Source organism: Periplaneta americana, chromosome 1 (assembly GCF_040183065.1).
Source record: "Periplaneta americana isolate PAMFEO1 chromosome 1, P.americana_PAMFEO1_priV1, whole genome shotgun sequence".
Classification (NCBI taxonomy): Eukaryota; Metazoa; Arthropoda; class Insecta; order Blattodea; family Blattidae; genus Periplaneta; species Periplaneta americana.
The window spans coordinates 35,672,542-35,697,994 of NC_091117.1; the positions used below are offsets into that span (position 1 = coordinate 35,672,542).

General features: G+C 37.5%; 1 protein-coding gene across 4 annotated transcripts in view; it reads right to left on the reverse strand.

Annotated features, from left to right (window-relative positions):
- Positions 1–10,184: 10,184 nt before the first annotated feature.
- LOC138694604 (neural-cadherin) overlaps positions 10,185–25,453 on the reverse strand; it is a 1,134,847-nt gene continuing 1,119,578 nt past the window's right edge. For all 4 annotated transcript variants that reach the window (XM_069818535.1, XM_069818527.1, XM_069818517.1 and 1 more), the window contains exons 25-27: positions 18,709–18,909; positions 17,605–17,763; positions 10,185–13,712 (exon numbers count right to left, since the gene is read on the reverse strand). In XM_069818535.1, coding sequence (XP_069674636.1) covers positions 13,600–13,712; positions 17,605–17,763; positions 18,709–18,909 — 473 coding nt within the window. In that variant the 3' untranslated portion in view covers positions 10,185–13,599. The remainder of the gene's footprint in view (positions 13,713–17,604; positions 17,764–18,708; positions 18,910–25,453) is intronic.

Here is a 25,453-nt window from a genome sequence, read left to right on the forward strand (position 1 = left end):
CAAACGGTAAGGTTATGTAATGATTTATTTTTCATTTTAATATTTTAACAACATTATTTATATAACATATTGCAGTAATAACATCGACATCTGGAATCTTGTTGATTTTTTCACGGCTTCCTTAATATTACTTGAATCAGGAATGCAATAAGTTTCGTGGAGTAGTAGACTTTACTTAATTTTTGAAAATATTTAAAAACAATAATTAACATTGCAATTTAGGTGAAATTGCAGTGGTAAGTTTCCAATTTATAATTATTACTATGTTAAAGTCTCTAAAAATAATATGTTAAAAGCCTAAAGCAGTAAAATGAATGTCGCGCTTAAGCGGTAAGAAGAGGGAAATTGTTATGTGTGTTACGTTGGGAATACTGAATGTGGTATTTCACACTTACCGCGTATTGGTTCTGTGCGGAAAACAAGCAAATACGCACGATCTCGCACAAACAACATTGAATACTGTACAATGACCTCTGAATAACCAGCAATCACGAATATTTTTTTTTAATGAACTTATAATTAGGGATCGGGCTTTTAGGTGCTAAAAACAGGAAAATATTTATTTTTTATTTGCTAAAAATCGAGAAAATATTTGGCAAAAACGGAGAAATATTTAATTACCTATGTTTCAATTATTTTATGTGAATATAAACAATATGCAGTACTCACCAGTATAAATTATGCTGTCTCGCCAACTGCTGAAGAATTACAGCACATAATGAGATTCATCCTCAAGTTGTCCATCACAAACGACTGACGATTATCGCGGAACACTGCTTTGTATTGGAATAAAAGCGCCCTGCCATTGAGGAACAACATGCACTCCCTAGAGATATGCTTATGATTGGAAACGAAAACGAAAACAGAGGCGGCTGATGTTTTCGAAATCATAATTGCTTCCTGAATCAGCGTTATGATAACTTACTAATACTGTAAATACTGGGTGAACAATTTATTTACGGCCTGGAGAGTGGCAACTATGGCTATCGGCGAGCGCGCTCCCACGCGTTGGTAAAGCCTTGGTTTTTCTGAAACGACGCATGGAGGTGTAAAGGCCTCGCACCTCGCATGCGTCGCGGTTCAGAAAAACCAAGGCTGACTTAACGAAGACAGTGCAGTATCGGTGATACAACAAAACATTAGTATGGAGCTCATTTTCATTCAGTGCAATTATTGTGTATTTCGTGGCAAGGCAGTATACGTTGTTAAGTGTTCGCGTAGGCTTCCGCGGCTGGTGTACATGGTGTGTGGATAAGCTTCAGGGCTTCTACCGCGTTGTCTTGGTGTTATTGGCTGACGTTTCGACCGCTGTGTTGTGGCCATCTTCAGAGCAGTTGTTGGATAAGGAATCGAAAAATCTCGAAAAATCGAAAGAGAATTGGGAGGAAAAATTTAAAAGGTACGCAAAACGCGTCCTTGCAAGGGGTTGGGGCTGTACAAAACTAAATATGTGAGCTCCAAGCCTGTTGGCCACTAGTCTCACTCCGGGTTACGCTGCTCCACTGAAGGAGCTCTAGAAAATTTTGAAGGGGAAGCCGAAATTGGACGTAACCTCTTAGGTACCATATACGCGAGGGGGACGGAGAATTGATCAAGTGATCACGGGACGGGGCGAGGAGGAGATGGCTGGTGTTTGCTGGTAGGATGGCAAGTCGCTGTCATCTGTTGTTCGATGACAAGGCATGTGAAGGCCGTTGGAAGAAGCGCCGTGGATCTAAATCTGCAATTTGGGAGGTCCCTGTCCTTTCAAATTGCGACTAATTGAGTGACCTCGTACATTTAATAGACATTTATAGGTTCTGAACTAGGGCATACGTCGTTTACAAGAAAGGGGAATATATATGGGGAAGGGCATATAGGTCCGTGGCCCATTTCTTATAGGACTCATCCCGACATTTATCTTACGCCTTAGGAAAACCACGGAATACCTTAGGCAGGATGAGTTGTCTCATATAAGAGACTAGCCAATTTGGCTATTAATAGTCTGCCAGTACTTATATATATAGTAGTCTCGATAGGGGAGAGTACTTGCTGTGATAGGTCGTAGGTTCTCCTTCTGGCATCTGATTGGTCCTACGTGGTCCAATCCGGTTGAGGTCTGTATGAAGGGGAGTATTCATATTAAATACTGGCCCTCATAAGGTCCGAAAGACTATTTCCTTATCCAACAACTGCTCTGAAGATGGCCACAACACAGCGGTCGAAAAGTCAGCCAATAACACCAAGACAACGCGATAGAAGCCCTGAAGCTTATCCACACACCAGTATATGTTGTTGTTGTTTTCTAATGCCAGGCGTTTGACAATAAAGTCATTTGACCTCTTGCACTACAATATTTTTCAAAGATATTATCATGACCAGCCACTGAAGCACAGTCTGATGTGTTCCGAATCCATTTCTTGGTTTGAGTTGCACAATGGGCAGTTAGGGGACTGATATATTCCAATTCTATGCAGGTGTTTGGCCAAACAATCATGACCTGTTGCCAATCTAAATGCAGCTACAGTCGATTTTCGTGGTAAATCGGGAATTAACTGTGGATTTTGATGCAGAGAGTTCCATTTTTTCCCTTGGGATTGAACAAGGCAGTATATACAGGGTGATTCACGAAGCTCTTCCCCGTTTTATGGAAGTGATTCCTGAGGTTATTTGGAACAAAAAATGTAAATAAATTAATGGAATCGCTTTCATAATGACGGAGTTACGGTAATTTGAAAACGACAGAAAACTTTTATTTCAGGATTTCACTAACAAAAAATGCAAGCAATTGATTGTTTATGTATCAGCCTCTTTCATCTACTCTCTTTCCAACTAAAGATTGTAGTAAATGTAAATAAATGCAGTGGCATAATGGTTCCTGATTGGCTATTGGACGCACAACGCCTCCAAACTCATGCTTGTCATCTTCTTCCTCACATTAAAATAGTTCCTTCTTAAATAATAAAATGTATAATATACATGGAATACGAGTAAATTAAACATGCTCATAAGAACACTTTCTTACGATTTAAACAACATGTTTATATTAGTAGTTTCAGACATTGCATGTTAAATCATTGTAACGTGTATTATGGCAACGCGCATGCGTAATAGGCATTAAATCCCTCCCAAGGTGACTTGCAGCTTCACAGAGCACATCAGCACAGCTGGTATAACACAGTGCGAGATTCAGTGTTGCCAACCTCAAATAAATTTCTGTAGAATTAAGGAAATTCTCCACTCTTCAAAGAATAACATTTAATCACGAATCTACAGAAAAAGAAAATCCACTGTTCCCAGTAGAGAAATAATAAATATTAATCCTCTGTGAGCATTTTACGGGTTATGTGTTGAAATGTTGTCTGCAATATATCAGACGGTGGATGCCCTGCGTTCTTACTTGCTGAAAATAATGCGCCCTGGTGGCTGCTTTGGTAGCTAGCTTGCGATTGCGGAGTAATACATTTCGGTTTTGTTTACGTCTACTTCAATCTTTAGTTGGAAATAGTTTAGAGTGGATTTTATTCACATTTTCGAAAATGTCTCCCTGAATCTCAAGGCAATGGTCCGTACGGGTGTGAACCGCACTTGTAGCATTTCGCAGCTTCACACGTTTGTTCCTTATTGTCGCCGCGGCATCCAGAATGCGGTGAGCAACTCTTCGTGTGTTTGTACCTTAACCTGCTACACGATGTCCTTCATCCACCCCAGATGCAGTTATGGCAACAAACACGCCTAGACTCCATTCATTATGACTCGTTTCGAAAATGTGTTGTAGATCTAACTCCGTAATTATGAATTTGAGCCCATTAATTTATTTACGTTTTTTGTTCTAAATAACCTCAGGAATCACCTTCATAAAACGGGGGAAAACTTCGTGAATCACCCTGTATTAGAACAGTGAATCTTCATTTATGATGCATACAGTATATTCCCTGGAAATCGTGCAAACAGTGTGGCGCTATATTTCTACGGAAATATTCTGTGTCGTTCACATGAACAGCTATCTGATTCAACAATGCAGAATTTAGCGGAAAAGTGACTGAAGCCGCCTCGTTAAAAAAAAAAAAAAAAGTGCATAAATCGCGTTATAATCGATGTAAAATTCGCTGACATGATACAGGCTAATCTTCCACGAAATCATTAAGAAAGCTTGGAATGCGAGGAAACTATATCGAATAGGATTAGAAATTAATTTATGATCATTTATTCATCTAATATCAACCAACAAAAATGTATATACAACAAAAGCAAATCTAGATTCACCTATATTAAATATAATCAATATATTAAAATCACCATACAAAGTATAATAAAATAAACGAAACGAATAACAAATATTTTGAGAAGCAACAGTAATCACAAATTTATTATCAGCAATAAAATTCCATACTTAGTAAAATCCTTGTAAAATAATCCAATAATTAAATGAAACGGACGTTTATAAAAGCGTCATGTATTAATTAACTAATTCAAACCAGTCCAACACAGAATTAAACCCAACCCAAACTCAATCCAACCAAATTCAATACAAAAACTCAATAGCAACCCAATTGCAGTTTATAATTCTTTTATATCTGAATTCAGCCACGGCGTAGTTCAGTCGGCTAAGACGCTTGCCTGCCGATCCAGAGTTGCGGTCGGGCGTGGGTTCGATTTCCGCTTGGGCTGATTACCTGGTGTTTTATCCGAGGTTTTCGCCAACCATAAGGCGAATGTCAGGTAATCTAGGCGAATCTCCGGCCTCATCTCGCCAAATACCATCTCGCTAACACCAATTCCATCGATACTAAATAACTTAGTAGTTGATAAAGCGTCGTTAAATAACCAAATAAAAGATATTAACTATTCTTTCGGTCAATGTAGAGTATCCACCGCCCACTGAACGAATATTGGTTAACGAGCGTTGAGAGACTTCCGCCGATTTTGGAATAGACACCGACGCACTTAGGTTAGGTTAGGTTAGGTTAGTTTAGGCTTTTATTATCCCGTCAAGATGAAGGTGAAAGCGATTAAGTGTGACTTTTTGTTCTCTATGTTGGCAGTTCAAGTGCGTCGGTGTCTTATTCAAAATCGGCGGAAGTCGCTCAACACTCGTTTCACCCGAATATTTCACACTTTTATCACTGCCAATGTTGCGCTATAAACCAATTTTCGCAAATATAATGTAAAAGACTGCCTACACAAGCAACAAGTTATACTAAATGTTTAGGATTAGTGTAAAACTGGCCTATGTCTCCTTAGTGGGTGGGACATAAGTAACATTCACCATTCTTTCGCATCCTTTTGCTTTTCGAATAAAATAAAATAATTTAAATTTATATACTATGATTTCAGAAACTACCCATAGATATGGACATGAACATTGATCATGACATAACTTAAAACATGAACATAACAACATTTGGCTTGACTTTATGAGAGCTGGACCCCAGACAGGTCCGTACCTTAGGCATGTTTTGGCCCTTTGATCGCCCTATATATATATGCGATGATTTCCCAACTCCGACAGGTGACCTGGTGGCATTCGTGAATCCGATTTTGACAGGTGGGCCATCTTCTTCAGAATATGATAAAGCCAGGTCCTGTTTCGTGGACGAGTAACCTGAAAAGTCTCAGGGGCCTGGAGCCCTTCCTGTCATCGTTGGCTGACATGTGGGCCATCCTATAGATAGAGCGAAGGCCTTTCGCATACGAGTAGCCTGAATGCGGGCGAGAGAAGATCGTTTGCACACATAGGTGTGGCCGAACTCTTTTTTTTTTTCTATTAACATTAGAAAATACTGAATTCAAAAGATTTTTCTTGTTTTTGTTTATGATTAAGTTTCTGTGCTTAAATTGACGAATTAATGTCTTCAGACCATGTGTCTGGACTATAATATTTATTTTAAATTTCTGAATGTAAGTTATAAGAATTTCTATACCTCATCTGAGGAATGGAAGCACTATAATGTTTTTTTTTTTTTTTTTTTTTGTAACAGCCTGTGCTGATATGTTAGAACTCTGCAGGTGTTCAAGCGGCCACTTGAAGAAATATGAATAACATACTGCACAACAATGCAAAAAAAAGAAAAGTGACCCTGGTTAAACTTAAAGACGAGGTTAAATAAAATAATTAGAATTCACATTTCATATGAAATCTTGCTCTTTTAAATAAACAGATAAAGTAAATGTAAAATTGGTCCACCGCTGTGGAGTAATGGTTAGCACGTCTGACCATGAAACCAGCTGTTTGGACAAGTTACTTGGTTGGGCTTTTTCCTCAACCAATTGAAGCAGAATTGCTGGGTAATTTTTGATGTTGGACCTCGGATTCATTTAGCAATCATTAATTCACATATCATCATCCATACAATAGCCCAGGTTAAGTTCATGGTGTGGTGTGCTGTACTTGTACAAGAGTGCGGCTACCCAATCATTCACAGAATAGGAGTGGTAAGCACAATAAGCCTCAAGCTGCAGTGCAAGCCTCCGAGTCCCTCTTCCTTACAAGAGGAAAAGAAAATTAAATTGTCTGTATATTTTGTTACAAGTTTATTGTCGGACCATCGGATCTGTGCCCCCGAAATGAACCCTAATTCCTTCTCAGCCTCGGTAATTCATTTCTCTCCCTGCATTCCTATCTCTCTCCCTTTTCTCCCCCATTACTCACAATTTGCAGCCTTCTTGCAGGACAGTTCATTTGCGCTTGCAGTCCAGTGTTGTCAATTCAACATGAACACTGTAGCAAGGAGTGGCGAAAGAAATATTATTAAGCAAGTACGTAATAGCATTTTTCGATGAAGAGAAACAAACAGATCAATGTCTGTTTCCTATAAATCAGGCAACGAAAAGAGCAGCTGCGATCACAGGTGAGGCTTATTTTATTTCAATTGATTACGTATTAAAATTACTTAACTAATACTGATATAATACAACATTTTTATGTAATTTATATAGGCAGGTTAGAGCGCCTAATAAAGAAAATCTGAAGAAAGGGGGTCTGTGCAGGAGATGAAAAGCTAGAATCACCAGAAAGAACAGACACAGGGAAACTTTAATTCTTGAAGATGATATGAACCGATGTATTTTAAGAAGAAAGATACAAAAATTTTATACCTTGCAGAAAGAAGTTCCGACATTGAAGAAATTACTGAAGGTTGCGAGAGAAGCAATAATTTCCAAGGTTGGAGAGAAACACTACGGAAAGTGATTCGAGACATGGGATTTAGGTTTAAAAATGTAGAAATACAAGATGTATTTTAATTGAAAGAAATGATATTGCAGCATGGAGGATTAGTTATTTATGACACCGTTTGACGGAAGTTTGGCAAAATCTCTATTCAGCAAGGTTCGTGGCCTGCTCTTTGACGTGGTGGGAGGAAAGCGGGTGGAATGGGGTGAGTACAGGCGTTAACTTTTTCAAGAATGACGAAAGCGCTGAAGGGGCACAAATCCGATGGTTCGACAATACTTTATTTTACAATACCTTTATTAAATGATCACATTCTGATATACTGTACCAAGGTCAAGCTATAATGGGGGGAGAAGATATATGTCTCCCATAATCTCCTTCTATTGGGATTTTGTGGTTTTGCTTTGCCTCCCCAAGGAAACAGTTCTCTCTCCGCCTATGTTTGCACAGGAGTGAGACAGATATACCCCTACTTGCGTTGTATGCAATCTGCTCACATAGGGAACATAGCTCACAAGGGAACCGTCCCAGGTCGTGTAGCTTGAATTTAATGAAAATGCATATTTAAGCTAATTTTCGTTTGTTAAGTTCGTTTCGCTTTTTTCTCGTTTACGAAATATCATGACTTGAAAATCAATGCTACTTATGCCACTTCTTGCTACTTGAGATCTACAATACTGACAAAATTCGTCTCACAGAGCATTTTGCAATTTGTGTAATATTTTTCACTGGGTGAATTACTTCATGTTTTCAAATACTCCTAAGCCTACCTGTAGATTTTTCTTCAAATCAGTTCCCATGGCTTCAAAATTTTGCACCCATAACCTCATTGCATCTTCAGATGAGACTGGATCATGCTTTCCAGGATAAAAATGACGCTGATGTTCCCTTCTAACAGCAACTTCACGCTCACCACTTTTATAAAATGCCTTAAGAACATCTGCTTGTTGCGATTCATTCCACCATTCCACATTTCTGCAAATGGCGTAAATTTGTTAAAGAAATGACATTCAATAAGTTGTAGCAACATCACGAGTAAAAATTTCGCGCTGCAAACAACACTAGATTTATTACAATAACTAAACTTGTAGTTACTTCAATGAATCTATTTTCTTACCTCTGTAGATAGTTATAAATTCCATGGAAGATAATTCTACTAACACTGGTTATTGCTTACAAGAAGAAGAAACAGCCACTTGCATTTACGGTTTAACTCCGCATACCGTATTTCTCACCAACCTCATGTTTTTTGGCCTCTCAAATCCTACGAATTCCAGTATTAAATTGAAACATGGGAAACAGTGTAATAAAACACATTTGTAAACATGGTAATGGTGTATTTATTTTATATTGAAACTATACAGCTAGATAATCACAGCTGAAAAAAAATCAACACAAACATCAAGACACTCACAAAAATCACACAGTTGCAACTAAAATCACAGCAGATAACTGTAACATTCTGGGCTGACTATCAATCATTTGTATAACTTCTCTTCTACGAGATCTATTAACAGGATGTCAAACAGAAATCAACACATTCTAATTCCTCATAAAAAATAATTACTAAATTCAAAGCTGTGACACATTGAGGAATGTCCATCAGGAAAGTCTTTAAACTTGAAATATAATTAATTCTATCTGACAGAAATTTAATGTGTGCTACAATCATATTAACTGGTAAATATGGTATATCCACCTAAAAAGTTAATGAAAAATGATATACATTACATTTTTTTTGTACGGAGTCCATTACTGTCTTATATATTACGACTCCATTACTGAAAACTACTATTTTACATTTGAAGTTATACTGAGTCATGTGTTGACACTCTAAGGTATGAAGATTTTGTAAAAATGTACAAAATTCATTATGTTAAACCTCTCACAAATTAGAGGAGGAATGGTTGTTTCCACAAAAAATAAAGCAATCGAACCAAATCTTCCTTTTAACTAAACATGGCAGATAATATCAGAAAACACTCACTCTAATTAAATGGAGAGTATGTATGACTGTTTCACTGGGATTCATCAACAACTTGGTTCGCATACAACACATGTACACATGACATTTACATCCTAGATGGCAGTGATACAGAGCCTGTGTGGGATGAGGTCGGTTTGCGGGGGGCAGGCGGGGTGGAGTGTTGCCAGTGTGCAGGTTTTCGGATGCGTTCACAACGATAAGAAACAAACCTGATCTCCCACTCTCTTATTTCTTATCGTTGTGGACCAGTCTATCAAATCAGGGTTGGACACTCAGAAAGCTTGGAACTCTCACAACATATGCCAAAATCTCCATTATCCCTGTCACACACACATTGCGTGGAGCACGAGCTAACACGAAACATGGTACTTCAGGCATTTGTTTATTGAGCGATATTGACAAATAAACAGTGCTTCGATTTGCTGAAATTCATCCAAAAAAAATTACCAGATACATCAGTTTATAATGTGATAAACAATTTTGATACTAGTTCAGTAAAAATATTGCTAAAATCACTAACATGTAAATAGCAATGTTATGAAATATGTGTTGCAGCTTTTACAACATGGTATTATGACTCATTAGGTAGTATGGATAAAATGAATCTCTGTAAAACTCAATGTTTAGTTGCAGTTTTATGAGTACTCTAAGAAAATATGGTGGAAGATTTGTTACAATGAGTCGAAACTAACAAGAGTACATTATCACTGAGATGTAATTATGTGAGATTAACACACACTGAAGATACAAAGAGTTTTCCCACAGTATCTGCCGCGACTTTAACTACTTTCATGCGAATGATAAAGAGTCAAACACATGGGAAGGGGGATGTACTGTACACTGGATTTTGAGCAGTTACAAATATCAGTCCAAGTATCGTCCTTTCCGTTTTTCACTCCTCTTGACGTGTTTTCAGACTGACACAAACATCCTGGAGGCTTGTGTGAGTGTTGATTACTTACTCACTGCACTTCGGTTCCACACTGTGACTTCAAACACAAATCAAACACTTTTTGGAATGTTTGGAAACAGATCTAAAATGAATTTTCTTCTTTTCCTCCAAAAAGCTTTTTTTTCTTTCTTTTTTTCTTTTCTTTTTCATGGCAAGAAGTATACACCATTCTGGCTTAGGATTCAAACAATCGAACGTAATACTGAACATCATCAGAAACTAGTACACTTGCTGACAAAAATGTCGAACCATTAAAGATTATCCCTAACTCGGCAGAGACATGCATCTGCCTTCAAATCAATACAATACTTAAAGAATACTAAGCTAGCCACAACATAAAACACAGGTTACATAAAATGAGGCCATGGAGGATAAACTGGTACATACTAGCCAAATAATCATTCTCAAATACTCAAAACATGCATCCAAGCCGTGGCCTACGTTGTTATACAAGTTCCAGAAGATAGGTTTCGAGTAGGAAGACCGCATTGTTCTACATCTCTTCACTAGAGTCGCATTAGATTGTCATCAACTGCCATGTTTGGTCCATTAAGTAAGCTCACCTACCTCTATAATGATGGCTGACATACCAGCCAATAATAATGTGCATAAATAATTATATTTAGTTTCAAACTCATCTTTGTTTTTCATCATTAAACCAAAGGCAACGATTAAAATTGCTGCACTTCGGTTTCAATATCTATTGCAGACTCTAGTAACTGTTGGTAGAGATAAATCTAGCGGCAATTCTTGGAAACAAATGGAAAGTATTGTTGTCGATGGAAATCTCTGTATTTCCCAGCTTTGTATACGTACGTAGGCTACGATATAACCAAACACACCAAAGTACGACGTCATTCATGAGAACGCATTAAAAATTAATAAAAAATAATACCGTTGGTAATAATAATTTGACACGGTTTATAAATTAACATTGGGGTAATTACAGCAACGTCTCAAAACGTGGTAAATGTACGGCAAAGTATAGTACGCATATCTCTTAAAATTATTTTCTAACTCTACAATTCAGTACATGAGTGCGACACATTAATGCAAAAATTTTACCATGATTACGACTCTACGTATTTCCTCGATAATTGGCACTAATCCTTGTCAAACGAGGCAGGGATGGACAAATAATAATAATAATAAATATAAAGAACACAGACTACTGTTTTGATTTGTATTCAACTTGCATACCGACACTCTGTCTACACACGCTGACACTCTGAATTCTAACCCGATCTCTTGCGCGAGGAATGACGTTTCGTAAAGCTGCGAACCACCTTCACACGCTGAATTAATTTCTTATGTTTTTTTTTTTTTTTTTGCACATTCATACTTCTTAATGGTGCAGCAGTCACACTTATGTGCACATACTCACAACGCACTCAACCAATCAGGAACAAGTGCAAATCATACAAGCACGTAACATAAAACTCCGAGTTTTAAAACTGCGGCCTTAGAGAACAGATGAGCACGATAGCCTCACGGTGCGAGTCCGTCAACCTATACGCCCTCCCATCCTGTAGGGAAACGCGAATTCGGTGGTTGTCGATCATCATTTATGTGCAAAAATGCCTTCAAATGTTATACAACACAATATCGACAAATCTATTTACATTATACGTCTACGGGATGTGGTGATCTTTGATGAGTATTTGAGATTAGCTATGCTAGGTATACCAACTATGTACAGTACACTGACAACAGTTTCCTGACTTGTGAGAATTACGATGCTCTATAATAAATACTGGCATGGTGCTCATCTTATACTCAAGAACACAGTATGACACATGACACCATGGTTAACGGTGAGTCATTTACAGTCTTAATTCCTTTTTCTAAGTGTGTTTGTTCAACCCCAGTGTTTAAGGCCCACAGACAGTATAGGCACCTGACCCAGAAAACAAGCAGTTCGACGCAGTGGCTTCACCTTTTCTATTTGTCGGCTGGCCTTCAGTCTTTCTTGCATGGAACCATTTATGAGTATTTGCCATACACAGTATAGGTGAAACCGGAAATCCTGCCACCATGCTTTCAAGTATCGCAAAACAAAACAATAGCTATAACAACTTATAACCCAATCTATTAAAATAATTAGGTTAAGGATAGAATAGGTTTCGTAAACTGGGGTTACTTTGAACACAGAGGAAACTTTGAACATTTTTTCAGACAATCATATTTAGGTTTCTACATGCTGCACTTGTTATAGACGGAGGTAGAATATCATAAAAATCATTCTCATACCAAATTTACCTTCATCTATAACAAGTGAAGCATGTAGAAACCCAATTATGATTTTCTGAAAAAATGTTCAAAGTTTCCTCTGTGTTCAAAGTAACCCCAGTTTACGGTTACATTAGTTTTGGTTAGGTTGGACTACATCAACATAGCTGAACATAGGTTACAGAGGACTGTATTAAGCACTGGCAAACCTATGTGGGCATATAGGCTAGCACAATTTCGACAGGTGAAAAGAAGACAGGGGGGGGGGGGAAGAGAGATATATGGAAGGGGAAATAGAAGGAAGAAAACAAAAAAACGGGAGAGAGACATATGTAGTACATTTCGTATATAAAATATTTTGTATTACACAAAGCTAGAGCAGTATAGCTTTGTTTTTCCATTTTATAAACAGCTTTTTTATGTGACCACCCTGTGATAAACAAGCTACCTGATACAGGTGACTGACAGGGCGTCAAAGGGTGCTACTCACTTCATTTGCATCTGACGCTGAGAAATACACAATTGAATTTGATATAATAACGAGTTTTACAGATTAATAATATCTTTGTGTGAATAAGCAATCACTGGAGGGAGAAGGCGGTAATTTTTCAAACTGCAAAGGACAACAAATTATGTAGAGCTAAAGTCAGTGCTTAGCAATTTACAATAGAACTCTTATTCAGTCTTTATAATTATATCATATAACATTCATTCTAGCAGATCTCTGATGCCACTCATTTTGCGAACAGCAGGTACACGTAAATGGTTCCATGCAGGAAAGATTCAAGCCCAACCGATCAATAATAAAGGTGATCCGATGCAGTTTTCTAAAATGCATGGCACTGACCCCTTTTGCACCCCTGCAGTGCTAGTGAGGCGGTTGTTTTCAAGGTTGGTGACCTATACGTTTTATGAATGATGAGAGAGAGCGAGATATAGAGGATCACCTCCGGATAGTGAGAGGTTCATATAATATCAGTACTGTATATGCTAATAAGAAGAAGACAAGTCGTGACAGAGCACGACGTCCTGAGATGAGGTATGAGAGAAAGAGAACGAACGGGTGCTGCTCAAGGGTTGTGGAGTGCGAATAACGGGGGTACTTGAGATCATGTTAGTGCCAACGTCTTGCCTCTTCTCTCGACCACACAAAAAAACTGCAGGGTTCTCGCTCACCATACAAGAGTGTATGGGATCTACATATGTGTGTGTGTATGCTGTGTATTTCCAGGGGGGAACCTAAAACACGGAGCGTTGCCTTCTCTCTTCTTTGTCTTCCTACTGCTCCTCCTCGCTCTCCTCCCCCTCTTGTCCATACATGTCTGCCAACTTGTCGAACCGTGGCCCCCAAGCTCCAAGATAATCAAAGTCTTGCTCGTTGTCGTCAGTTCCTGAAGGCAAATAAACATCATGATAGTAACCACAACAGAAAAGCATCTTACTCATCTCCTACTCATGTTTCTATGTTATTTTATAAGAAAACACTAGATAAAGTTTTGTTTGGAGATTTGCTCCACACAGAAAAGATATTCATACAACGACGGTGATGATAATGTCCATGGATGTAGTCGTAATGGTAGTAAGAATGTAAGACTATAATGAGGATGATAGGTTGGTGGTATTTTTTATTGGTTTATTTTACAACATTTTATCAACTGCTATCAGGGGTGGCTTTCGAAGGGGGGCTGCGGAGCTGCAGCACCCCCAAACATTTGTGGCTCTTGTCGTTTTATGCTGTGAAATACATTTATTATACAGTCTCTATTTAGCGGCTCGAATTTTTTTTATAAAATTTCGCTCTCATTGACATGCACGCAATCGTTAGTGAAGTCACTTCCTCCCCTGGTGCTGCCAGAGCGAAACCAGAGACAAGGACTATAGGATGAAGCCACTTCCTCCCCTGGAGCTGCCAGACTCGTCTCGGATGCTTTGCGCGTTAGTTTTACCCCTCCCCCTGCTGGCCCTTGCATGAATCCAGAGTTTCCAGGTGCTGCAAAATTTGCAGCAGTTTGTCAGTAGTGCGCAGTTTTAAATACAGTTTCTTTAATGTTTGAGTATAACAAGTGCAACACTGTTTAATTCTGTACAATATTTACAGTCTATTCAGTTCAGTATCTTAACAATTCAGGAGAAATGTGAAATTAAGTGCCCATCAGTTGAATCTCATAGTGGAAAGAGCCGCTAAACAAAATAGCCTACAAAGCTCGCATATTTTTTGCTAATTTATCCAGTATCCCTGCTTTCTTTTCTCGCTCTCCACACAGTCTGTATTAGATTAATGTGTTTCAAAGACAATTCCATCAGCTGGGGCAACAAGATGGAGTTTTAAAATAAGAACAGTAAATGTTGTTCATGAGAAGAAGGAGCCATTGCTAGAATGTTTTCCAACCATAATGGAATCTGAAACATCTAACAACATCACAATAAATGAGGCAAGCACAGTTGAGCAGCGAGATCTGTGAAAATGAATACCCTAAAAAGCGTCGTAAGGTGGAAGGGATTCAGACAAGGGTTGGTGCAGCCAAGGAAGTGTGTGACCTCATTATCACACAAGCTAACACCCGATTCCAGTTCATAGATAAAGAAAAATTTGAATGCTACAAAAGCTCATTTCCTGAAAATGACCTAAATGTATGTGTGAAGCTTTTTCCAATGTTCGATAAAGACAAACTAAAACGTAACTCACTGTGTTGTATCAGAGACAAGAATTCAAAAATATCTGTGATGCAGTCAAGCTCTTGCAGTTTCTTCTGTCTGAGAACTTGCAGGCCTCATTTTCAGAAGTTGTGGAACTACTACGCATACCTATCACCATACCAATGACAACTTCCGCACCAGAACGTTGCTTTTCGTGTTTGAAGAGAGTAAAAAAAAATCTTAGAAATACGATGAGAGAAGTGACCGCATTAGCTATGTTTTCCATTGCAAAGATTATGTTAAACGAAATACCGGATTTTAATAAGAAGATGGTTAAAAAGTTTGCAACCTACAAGACAAGGCGCATGGAACTAATCTTTAAATAAAATAACTTGTTCTGTTTATTCTTGTATGCAGCCCCCCTTATTTCAATAACCACGAGCCGCCACTGACTGCTATGGTTATCTAGCGTCTGAGTGAGATGAAGGTGGTGTCAGGGAAATGAGTCCATGGTCCAGTGCCGAAAGTTACCCAGCTTTTGCTCTTAGTGGGTTGAGGGAAAAACCAGGAAAAACCTCAAACAGGTAACTTGTCCAAACCAGAATTTGCACCCAGGCCCACTTGTTTCACAGTCAGACATGCTACTGCTACCCAATAGTCGTGGATTGGTGATATTTTGGTGATAGTTTGGTGGTTTGTTGATATGATGGCTTGGTGGTATGACGCAGTGGCGGATCCAGGATTCCCTAAAGGGAGAGGCTAATTTGTTTTTCCTACTATAAGTCACTACTCACTGCTGATAGGACGAGTCCATTAGTTACTATTGAAGGGGTGTATGCTCACCCTTAGCAAATGCTTTGGTGACTTAGTGTGTAAGGTAGAAATAAAACTGTTGGGTTTAATTTCATCAAATTAAATAACTCTGTAAACTTAAATATAACTGTTGTCATATCAGCTCAAGGGCGGGATAAAGCTCCTCTCAGCCCCTTCCTGGACCTGCATAAATTTAATCTTCCCTCACTCGCATATGTACAACTGCACTGTACACTGTATTATGATAATGGTTTGGTGGTATAATAATGGTTTAGTGGTGATATGGGCTATAATAATGTAATGATGATTTGATAGTACGATACTATATGATGGTAATGGTTTGGTGGTATAATGATGATGAACTGATGGTATTACGACGATGGTTAGGTGGTATAATGAGGATGGTTTGTGGGCATGATGCTAATAGTTTGCTAGTACAGCACAGTATTATGACAATGACGAAGACTATGGTAATTAAATTCACATTAATACCATAGCACTTAAATGAATAAATCATAACTGATACTCAAATTAATACATTCAAAGCAATAAGATTCAATAAATGTCAATTAATAAATATATTCAATGATAATGATGGTAATCGTAGTGATAAATAATAAATCATAAATTTATTTATTCTGGTGGTGTTAAGCAGTGGCGTATACTGGTTAAAGGGTTTGGGCTACCGCTGACCCTATTATTACACAAAATATATCTAACAATTACTTTAATTTTAATTCATCATCATCATCAACATCAGGGGTTGAGCCGGTAGGCCCGTTCCGTCCCCATTAGAATTGTTCTCTCCAACGAAACCTAGGACGACCAACATTTATTTCTCATTCCTCTTGGAGCATACTGGAAAGCTTTCTTGGGAATTCGGTGATCCTCCATCCTTTCTAGATGTTCCATCCACCTATTTCGGTGATTTGTTAACTTTTGTGTTATTCCCTCTATCCCTAATTCTTTTCTGATATCTTCATTCCTCTTGTGTTGTAATAAAGAATATCCCGCCACTGATCTTAGGAATTTCATTTCTGAGGCTTCTAGTCGTTTATCTATCCGGCTATTCCTGCCGAGTTTATTTAATTGTCCTCATAGTAGGTAACCAGCCTACTGCTGAGTAAGTCCGATGGTGGGGCTGCCACCTCTAAGCATTCGAACTTGCTCCTCACTTGTATAAGCCCCCAAGGAGAGGGGAGCCTCTTCCGCTAGAATCTTCTACCGTTGAGGTCTTCACCCTTGTTACCCCGGGCATGGGCCCTCTATATTTATAATCCCTGGAGAGAGGGTGTCCCAGTATTTAAAACCCCTAGGAACTAATAATACAAAATTATTACATTATGTTATATTATAAACTTTTTCTTTTGTAATTTCCTTGGGCTACCGCTGGTAGCCCCGGTAGCCCGCAAAATACGCCCCTGGTGTTAAGACCATCAAGCCTTCTCTTCCACGCCAATAGAAATATGTACTGGTATACATACAAAATTTTAGGACAGCAGTGAAGTGATTGTGACAATTTAGAAAATTTGTACATTTTGGATATTTATTTCCGTTTATTTTAACTAGTGTTTAAGTTTAAAGCAGTGGTCATCAGCACAGAGCACCCTGAGGCTAGCGTCTCTTACGAGCGGAGAACACACTGCACTATGGTGCGATTGTAGCTGCTAGCGGGTATGCTCTCTACCACTTTCTGCTGCATGACGGGGCACATGGGATGGCTCTGCTTACCCTTTACCCATTTCAGCGAGTTTTGACAACCCCTGATATACACAAATATATATACAGTGTAATTAAGCTAGATATAGGCCTACAATACATATGAATCTATACCTGAGGCCAGAGAAGAAAGAGATCCAGCAGTGCTGCCACCACCTTCGTATGCATAATTTCGGAGATCATCAAAAGGTGGGGCATTGGGATCAGCATCAGCTCGCTTCTTATGTTCTTCAATGAACACACCCACATTTGGCTCAGGACCCATTGGAGGGACTGTAAGACCAAGAAAACAAACATTAGTAAAATCCAATACAAATTATAAATCCTGCTAATACTTATTTCTACCGTAGTGCCATAGTGGAGTAATGCTTATAAGGGGAGACCCATAAAAAATTCTGAACCTCCAGAGGTTTAGGCCAGTATATCTCCCACGTAAAAACAAGCAACTTCTGAGTTTCGCAATGTATATAACCGCCTAGTGCTTCTATGCGGCTTGAAAATTTAGATCCTAACTAAAAGTCAAGAAGGGAGATGTTGCAACTCTTTATTAGACCACAAAACCCAGAAAAAATTTCTGAACTTCCAGGTTGGATGCTCCAGAAAAAAACCGTACATTTGGCAACCCTAACTGGATAACTCAATACTTACAGTATAAAAAGTAGGTTGCTACTCAAGAACTACACACACTAATCATTAAGAAATTAGGGTATTACATAATAAAAGCAGTAAAGCTAAAACTTATGATGACTTATTTGAAATCCAGACGACAAATGGTAGTGATGGGTAATAATGTATCTACGTTCAAAATAAATACTACTGGATTGCCTCAGGAATCACTTTTAGGACCTTTTCTATTTCTTATAATAACGGGGGTGGAGGAATTTCCTTGTAAAATCATTTTATATGTAGACGATACTAATTTTCTTACAGTTGGAAATAATAAAGAAATAGTGGAACAGAGGCAAATAATAATGAGATAATCAGCGACCATTGATCATATTACAAAGAACACGGACATTTGTTTCAAATTTTTCAATCGTAGATGTCTCTCATCTCTGAAGGTAGCTCTGAAGCTCATTTCAAATACTGTAGTATAAAAATAACAATAATAATAATAATTATTGTGACTGGATCGATCATCAAGAATTGTTTAATACGTATAGTACCTATATTGTAATGTTTGTTTGGATCAACTGCAAAGGCAGGATACAAACTTACAGGGCAATTTAGCAGGCATTTCAGGCACTGGGCCCCCAATGGGGATCTGCAGTGGCGTGATATCAAATGCTGTCATGTCATCCTCGCCACCGCCCTCATCATCATAATTGATGATGTTCTCGCGTACATCGTCATCTGGTCCAGGGTATTTGATGTGTGCTTCACGCCGACGATTGTAGACAACAAACACCAGCACCAAAACTGCAAATATTAAACAAGACAATCACTATAACAGCTCATACCGAGGTAAGTAACAATATAAGTCTGAAGTCTAGTTCATAATGATTGTTCCATATTTGCAAACTTACTATTTTCATGAGAGTTAAAGTAAATAAATTCCAAATGTTTAAATATCCAGTTTCATTATTGCTAACTATAATAGTACACTATGCAACGAGCCTATAATAATAGTAATTAAGACGCGAGTATGATTGTTTATGAAACGAGCGCAAGCGAGTTTCATAATTTTCATACGAGTGTCTTAATTACCATTATAGGCAAGTTTCATACGACTTTTTATGCTGGACCATATTTCTAACTTGAAATTATTCAGAAGTATTCATTTTATTTGTATCTGACTGAAGATCGGAAGTGACCTTGTGCATAGCTCATATATTGTGAGATGTGCGCAGACGCGAAAGTATTGATTTTTTCTGAGGAACAATAATGTCATTGACCTTGATGTAATGTAAAGAATAACATGAACTAATTTTGATATAACCTCGAAATTGATTCAGAATTGAAAAACGAGATGACAAATTGAATTTATTTGAATATTATTTACAATTAACGCTAATTATTATAGTAACAGAACATAACCTTCTGCGACAGTATTGGATTTCCAGCCTCCGTGATGTTTCCCTCATTGTCTTTCGATTGCATATCCGAGAATAATCGAAAACCTGAACTTTAATGAATAGGTGTACTTTAATGAAATGCATTAAAGGACTGCTACCAGGTGTATAATTACTACATTTCGGCATGGTCGAGCATAAAAATACTTTCATTCTTAAAATTTTCAATACCGGTATGGAAGAAATGGGGGCGGGAATTAAATATATTGCCATATTGCAATATACACTTCCTTTAATTTTTAAATGTTGTTTAAATCTAAACAAACAAATTCACCTGCACAGATCCCACATAACTGTGTCCCATGTGGTTTGAAGTAAGGAAGAGAAACGAAACCTTCTTTCCCCATAAATTACACTCTCAGTCTTAATCCTGCAGTTTAACATAAAATTGAAAGCAGTCTCTGAATATGTACTTCACAGAGGAAGTAGGTTCTGTTACAGCAGATGAAGGGCTAGCAACAAACAGGAAAACGACTGATATATGTCAAGAGTCTGTATTAACATTCAGTGGTGTAACATGGTTTCCAAAGCAGGGGAAGCAACCAAGATTAAGTTAGTAATAATTATTCTTAAAATTTATTGATAATATAATTTTACACAAATTAAGCTTTCAGGAATAACTCCCTGTAAAGTTAATTTGAATAATTTCGAGGGAAAAAATTGTTCTGGGGCCGGGTATCGAACCCGGGACCTTTGGTTAAATGTACCAATGCTCTCCCACTGAGCTACCCGGGAACTCTACCCGACACCGATCCAATTTTTCCCTCTATATCCACAGACCTCAAAGTGGGCTGACAACAGTCAAGCAACCAACATTTGAGTGCACACTAACTCTGTGTGACTTTAAATTGTGGTTTTCTGTTACGTACAGTGACGTGTATTATGCAAATTAAGCTTTCAGGAATAACTCCCTGTAAAGTTAATTTGAATAATTTCGAGGGAAAAAAATTGTTCCGGGGCCGGGTATCAGCTCAGTGGGAGAGCGTTGGTACGTTTAACCAAAGGTCCCGGGTTCGATACCCGGCCCCTGAACAATTTTTTCCCTCGAAATTATTCAATATAATTTTACTTCAATAATTAAGAATTATTTTCAAGAAATTGTGAATCCATTTTGAATCTTGCGTACACTACTTTTAACACTTGAATATAATTAATTGATTGACTACCGGACTTACTCGTGTTAATTATGTAAGATTTGTGCGGCTTACAGCTGTTTCAGTGTTTCACGCACCATCTTCAGAGCCTACTAGATCTCGGCGTCATCTCGAACTTCTCTGCCTGTTATGTGGGTGTATTTGATTGTTGAAAGGTGTTGAAGAGTGGAGTCAAATAGTGTGTGTGTACTGAAATTGATCTGTGTGTTGAGAATTTGATTGGGGCGTGTTTTAGTGTGTTTGTATATTTCGTATTGTTCTAGTGTGAAATATATAAACACGGAAATATCATATGTACTTCGGTACAGCATAATAATTAAATAATATTGTTATTTTAATCACTTAAAATAATGAAAATAATGGAGATGTTTATACTCCTTGGAAAATTCGCCCTCGCCTATTTTTTAACTTTTCCAATCTCATACTAAAAGACGCACAATGTGACTCTAGTTGTGTGGGATCAACACAACTCCAACTCCCAGCTTGCATTTTAAGCTGTGAATGACATCAAAAAGACAGTGGTTAAATATCCATTCTCAAGAGGGGTTCAAACTCAGTACTGTGGCTTCTGTTAATCAAGTATAATTTAAATCATTTGACTATATTTTTCGTCTGTAACTGCTGCTGATGGAAGGGCACTAGAATGCAATTTATTGTTATATATTCTTAATATTAGAAGCAGCAAGTCGATTACATAAATACAATTATGAAAAAAAAATTTTAGGAATAGCGGAAACATTATTTATAACTATAATTATATGTGTACAAAACCGCCTTTGCTTATCATAAAATAAATAAATTTTCATTAACGTTTTCGATACATGTGTATCATCTTCAGATGTGAAATGTTAGAGTGATATGATGAAAACCTTGCCTATTAGATGGAACTTAATGTGGTAATTTTCGGGTCATATTAGTGTGATTGCTTGGACTTAACTTAGGTTGATCTATGATATACATGCTATGTTAGGTTAAATCACTGCGAGTCATATGATATGATCTAAAATATAAAATAAAACTGTTTAAGAATTGTAACCACTATTAGCGTAAGTTAATTTTCTTTCGTAATAGCCATTACCCCAAGCAATTTTAACCAAAATTAATACAATACCAGCTAAATTTTCAAATCAATTTATTAAAATTTATTCACATTGTTACAGACACGCCAGGCTGTACTAAATTTATGGACCTGACAACCTCCATATTGTATCAGTAATATATCTATGATTTACATCAATTTCATCAACTACAATTGGATGAAACGTCTTAACAACACGCATTTTAACAAAATATAAACATGTTAGTGACAAAACGACACTGCACTTTAGTTCAACGTCAAACATCAAGATCAACAGAAACTGCCCTATTCAACGAACTTTAAATCAGCAAATACAGCCAACATATGTTCAACGTGATTATAATTTTTAAAGTGATTTTACAAAGTGTTCACATTTCAATGACTACGATAATAGTGGTTACAATTCTTAAACAGTTTTATTTTATATTTTAGATCATATCATATGACTCGCAGTGATTTAACCTAACATAGCATGTATATCATAGATCAACCTAAGTTAAGTCCAAGCAATCACACTAATATGACCCGAAAATTACCACATTAAGTTCCATCTAATAGGCAAGGTTTTCATCATATCACTCTAACATTTCACATCTGAAGATGATACACATGTATCGAAAACATTAATGAAAATTTATTTATTTTATGATAAGCAAAGGCGGTTTTGTACACATATAATTACAGTCAAACATTAATAGCTTATCGGCAAACTTCAACATGAAATTGATTATTTATAACGTTGGTCTCATCGATTTCACACATTTTATAAACCACTACAGTACTGTATATACCAGTCATGGGCAAACTTTTATAGGAGCGGGCCAGGGGCGTATTTTGCGGACTACCGGGGCTACCGGCGGTAGCCCAAGGAAATTACAAAAGAAAAAGTTTATAATATAACATAATGTAATAATTTTGTATTATTAGTTTTACCATAGTAATTAAAATTAAAGTAATTGTTAGATTTATATGCGCTCTCTGCTCTCGAAAAGAAACAAGTTGTCAAGGCGGCATCGCTGGAGAAACCGCTTGCTACGTGAGGTAGCCTGTGGCCATTTTGCTCACGCTGTCCTGTCGCACAACTGCCCGTCCCCCCCGCTCCCTTCTGTTTCCATCGTGCAGTGTAGGCTGGGCGAGTTGCCGCTCTCGTGATCGGTTTCTTCGCAGGCGCGAAGCAGCAATACGCTTAGTACGCTAGCAATTGAATGTGATTGTGTTCTTGCAGTGCATTATTTTAAATCTGTGATTTGTTCGAGTGTCTAAGAGTTATATTAATTGTGAATTATTAAGTTTTTAACTTCCCAATTAAGTGATATTGTGAAAAATATGGCAGAACAATGGAGAGGTTTGTGTTGAAAATGACTGTGTAATAGAAGGTTTATTAAAAGTGCCTTTTAACCGTCGTATATAACAACGAGAAAGTTGAAATTGTGAAAATGGAAAGACCAACTCCTGAGTTAAATTTGTCCATGGACGTAAAAGAAAAACAGCGAGAGTACACACGCCATTTCACTTCAACATCATATGGTAAGTGGAATTGGTTGTGTGGTACTTCTAACTGTCTAAACTATTTTGCTGGCCATGTTTGTTATTTAGCCGCGAAACTAATGTGTGGTCAAAGGAGGGGTTTTCTAATATGAACTCCCTTCGAACGGCAGTCCTAGAATACGACAAATCAAAAGCTCATATTTCTAGTAGCATGAACTTTGCAAACTTTGGGAAGACAAGAATTGATTTACAACTAGATAAGCAAAAAGCTCTACACATCAACCAACACAATGCTCTTGTGAAAAAAAAATCGGGAGATTTTATTGCATCTTATTAACGCAGTCTGCTTTCTAGGAAAACAAGAATTGGCTTTTTGGGGTCATAACGAGAGTGTGGAATCAGACAATATAGGAAATTATATTGAATATTTAAGTTCCTTAAGTGAATTTGACCATTTACTGGCCAATCATCTTGAGAGTTCAACAGTATTTCGTGGTACTTCTCTCGCAATTCAGAATGACTTAATATTTGCCATAAGTGGGGTTATGATAAAGAACATAAAACCTTTTGTGGCCATTGTTGTTGATGAAACAAGTTACTGCTCTAATCAGAGTCAATTGTCCACTGTTTTAAGATACGTCGACAGTACTGCCAATGTTCAAGAACGGTTTATAGGATTCACAAATGTCAGTTCGGACAAAACTGCTGCTGCTTTGTTTCAGCATGTGGAAGGTGTTATAGCAGAATACAATGTCGGCAGTAAGTTAATTGCACAGACATACGATGGTGCTTCAGTTATGGCAGGAAATATTAATGGCTTAAAAACAAAAGTTCAAGAAAAGTATCCTCAAGCACTATTTGTCCATTGTTACAGCCATGATCTCAATTTAGTTTTGCAACAAACTACTTCATCCATTCCAGAATGCCGCATTTTTTTCAAAACACTGTCGGGTTTAGCTGCATTTTTCTCGTCATCTCCTAAAAGATCAGAAAACTCAAGGAATTTATGAACAAGAAACTCCCAAAAGTAGCACCAACTAGATTGAATTTTACATCTCGGCTTGTAAATACAGGAAAGGAATACAGAGAAAAACGGACTGCTTTCTTTAAAAATATCATTTGTAATGACTCTGAAGAAAACTGGGATGATGCTGTAAATGTGCAGGCTCAAGGATATTTGAATTTTTTCACACAGTTTCAGAATATATTTCTTCTTGAAGTCTATGCTAGAGTGTTCGCACATACAGATGTGCTCTACAATATTCTTCAGACAAAAAGTCTAGACATAGCATACTACTTGCAAGAGGTATCAAAGTTAAAAAAAAATACTATATCCGAGTTCAGACGTAGTGGGTTTCCGTCCATATGGAGTAATATGGAAAATGAAAATTCTTCAGCCAATACAAAGAAGAAAAGGAGATGATGAATTGAAATACAGGCAGCAGTACTACAGCATACTAGATCGTATGCACATGGAAATTACTGACAGATTTTCTGATTATGGAAAGCTTCAGTTCACACATCTTCTAGATTCTCAAAAATTTTCTGCTTATAGAGAAAACTTCCCGAATGAGGCACTAAACAAATTATTTCAGTCCTATAACAGTCACTTTGATCAAGTACGTTTGAAAAATGAATTAAGTGTAATATATTCAGCAGAAGTTTTTGATTTTTCGAACAAACCTATCCATGAAATATTATCTGCCATATATGAAAACCAGCTGAACCAAGTTATTCCTGAAGTCCTTAAATTGGCAACATTAATTGTGACAATACCAGCTACGTCAGCACCGGTAGAAAGAACATTTTCTGCGTTGAAGAGAATAAAATCCTACTGTAGATCAACTCATACACAAGAACGTTTATCCGGCTTGGCACTAATATCCATTGAAAAGTCATTTCTACAGAAACTTTGCAAGTGGCCCAACTGTAATTTCAAGGACGAAGTCATCAACGTATTTTAATCCCAATCAAGACGTCTGGAATTCACATAAATATGTAAGGAATTTTATTATAGGGATTTTAAAATATATTTTGTGTAATAATAGGGTCAGTGGTAGCCCAAACCCTTTAACCAGTATATGCCACTGGAGCGGGCTGAAAGAGAAACAAATGCATGAGGCAGGCCAACGTAGTTTACTGAAAAGCTGCAATGGTATATTAAAAAAAAT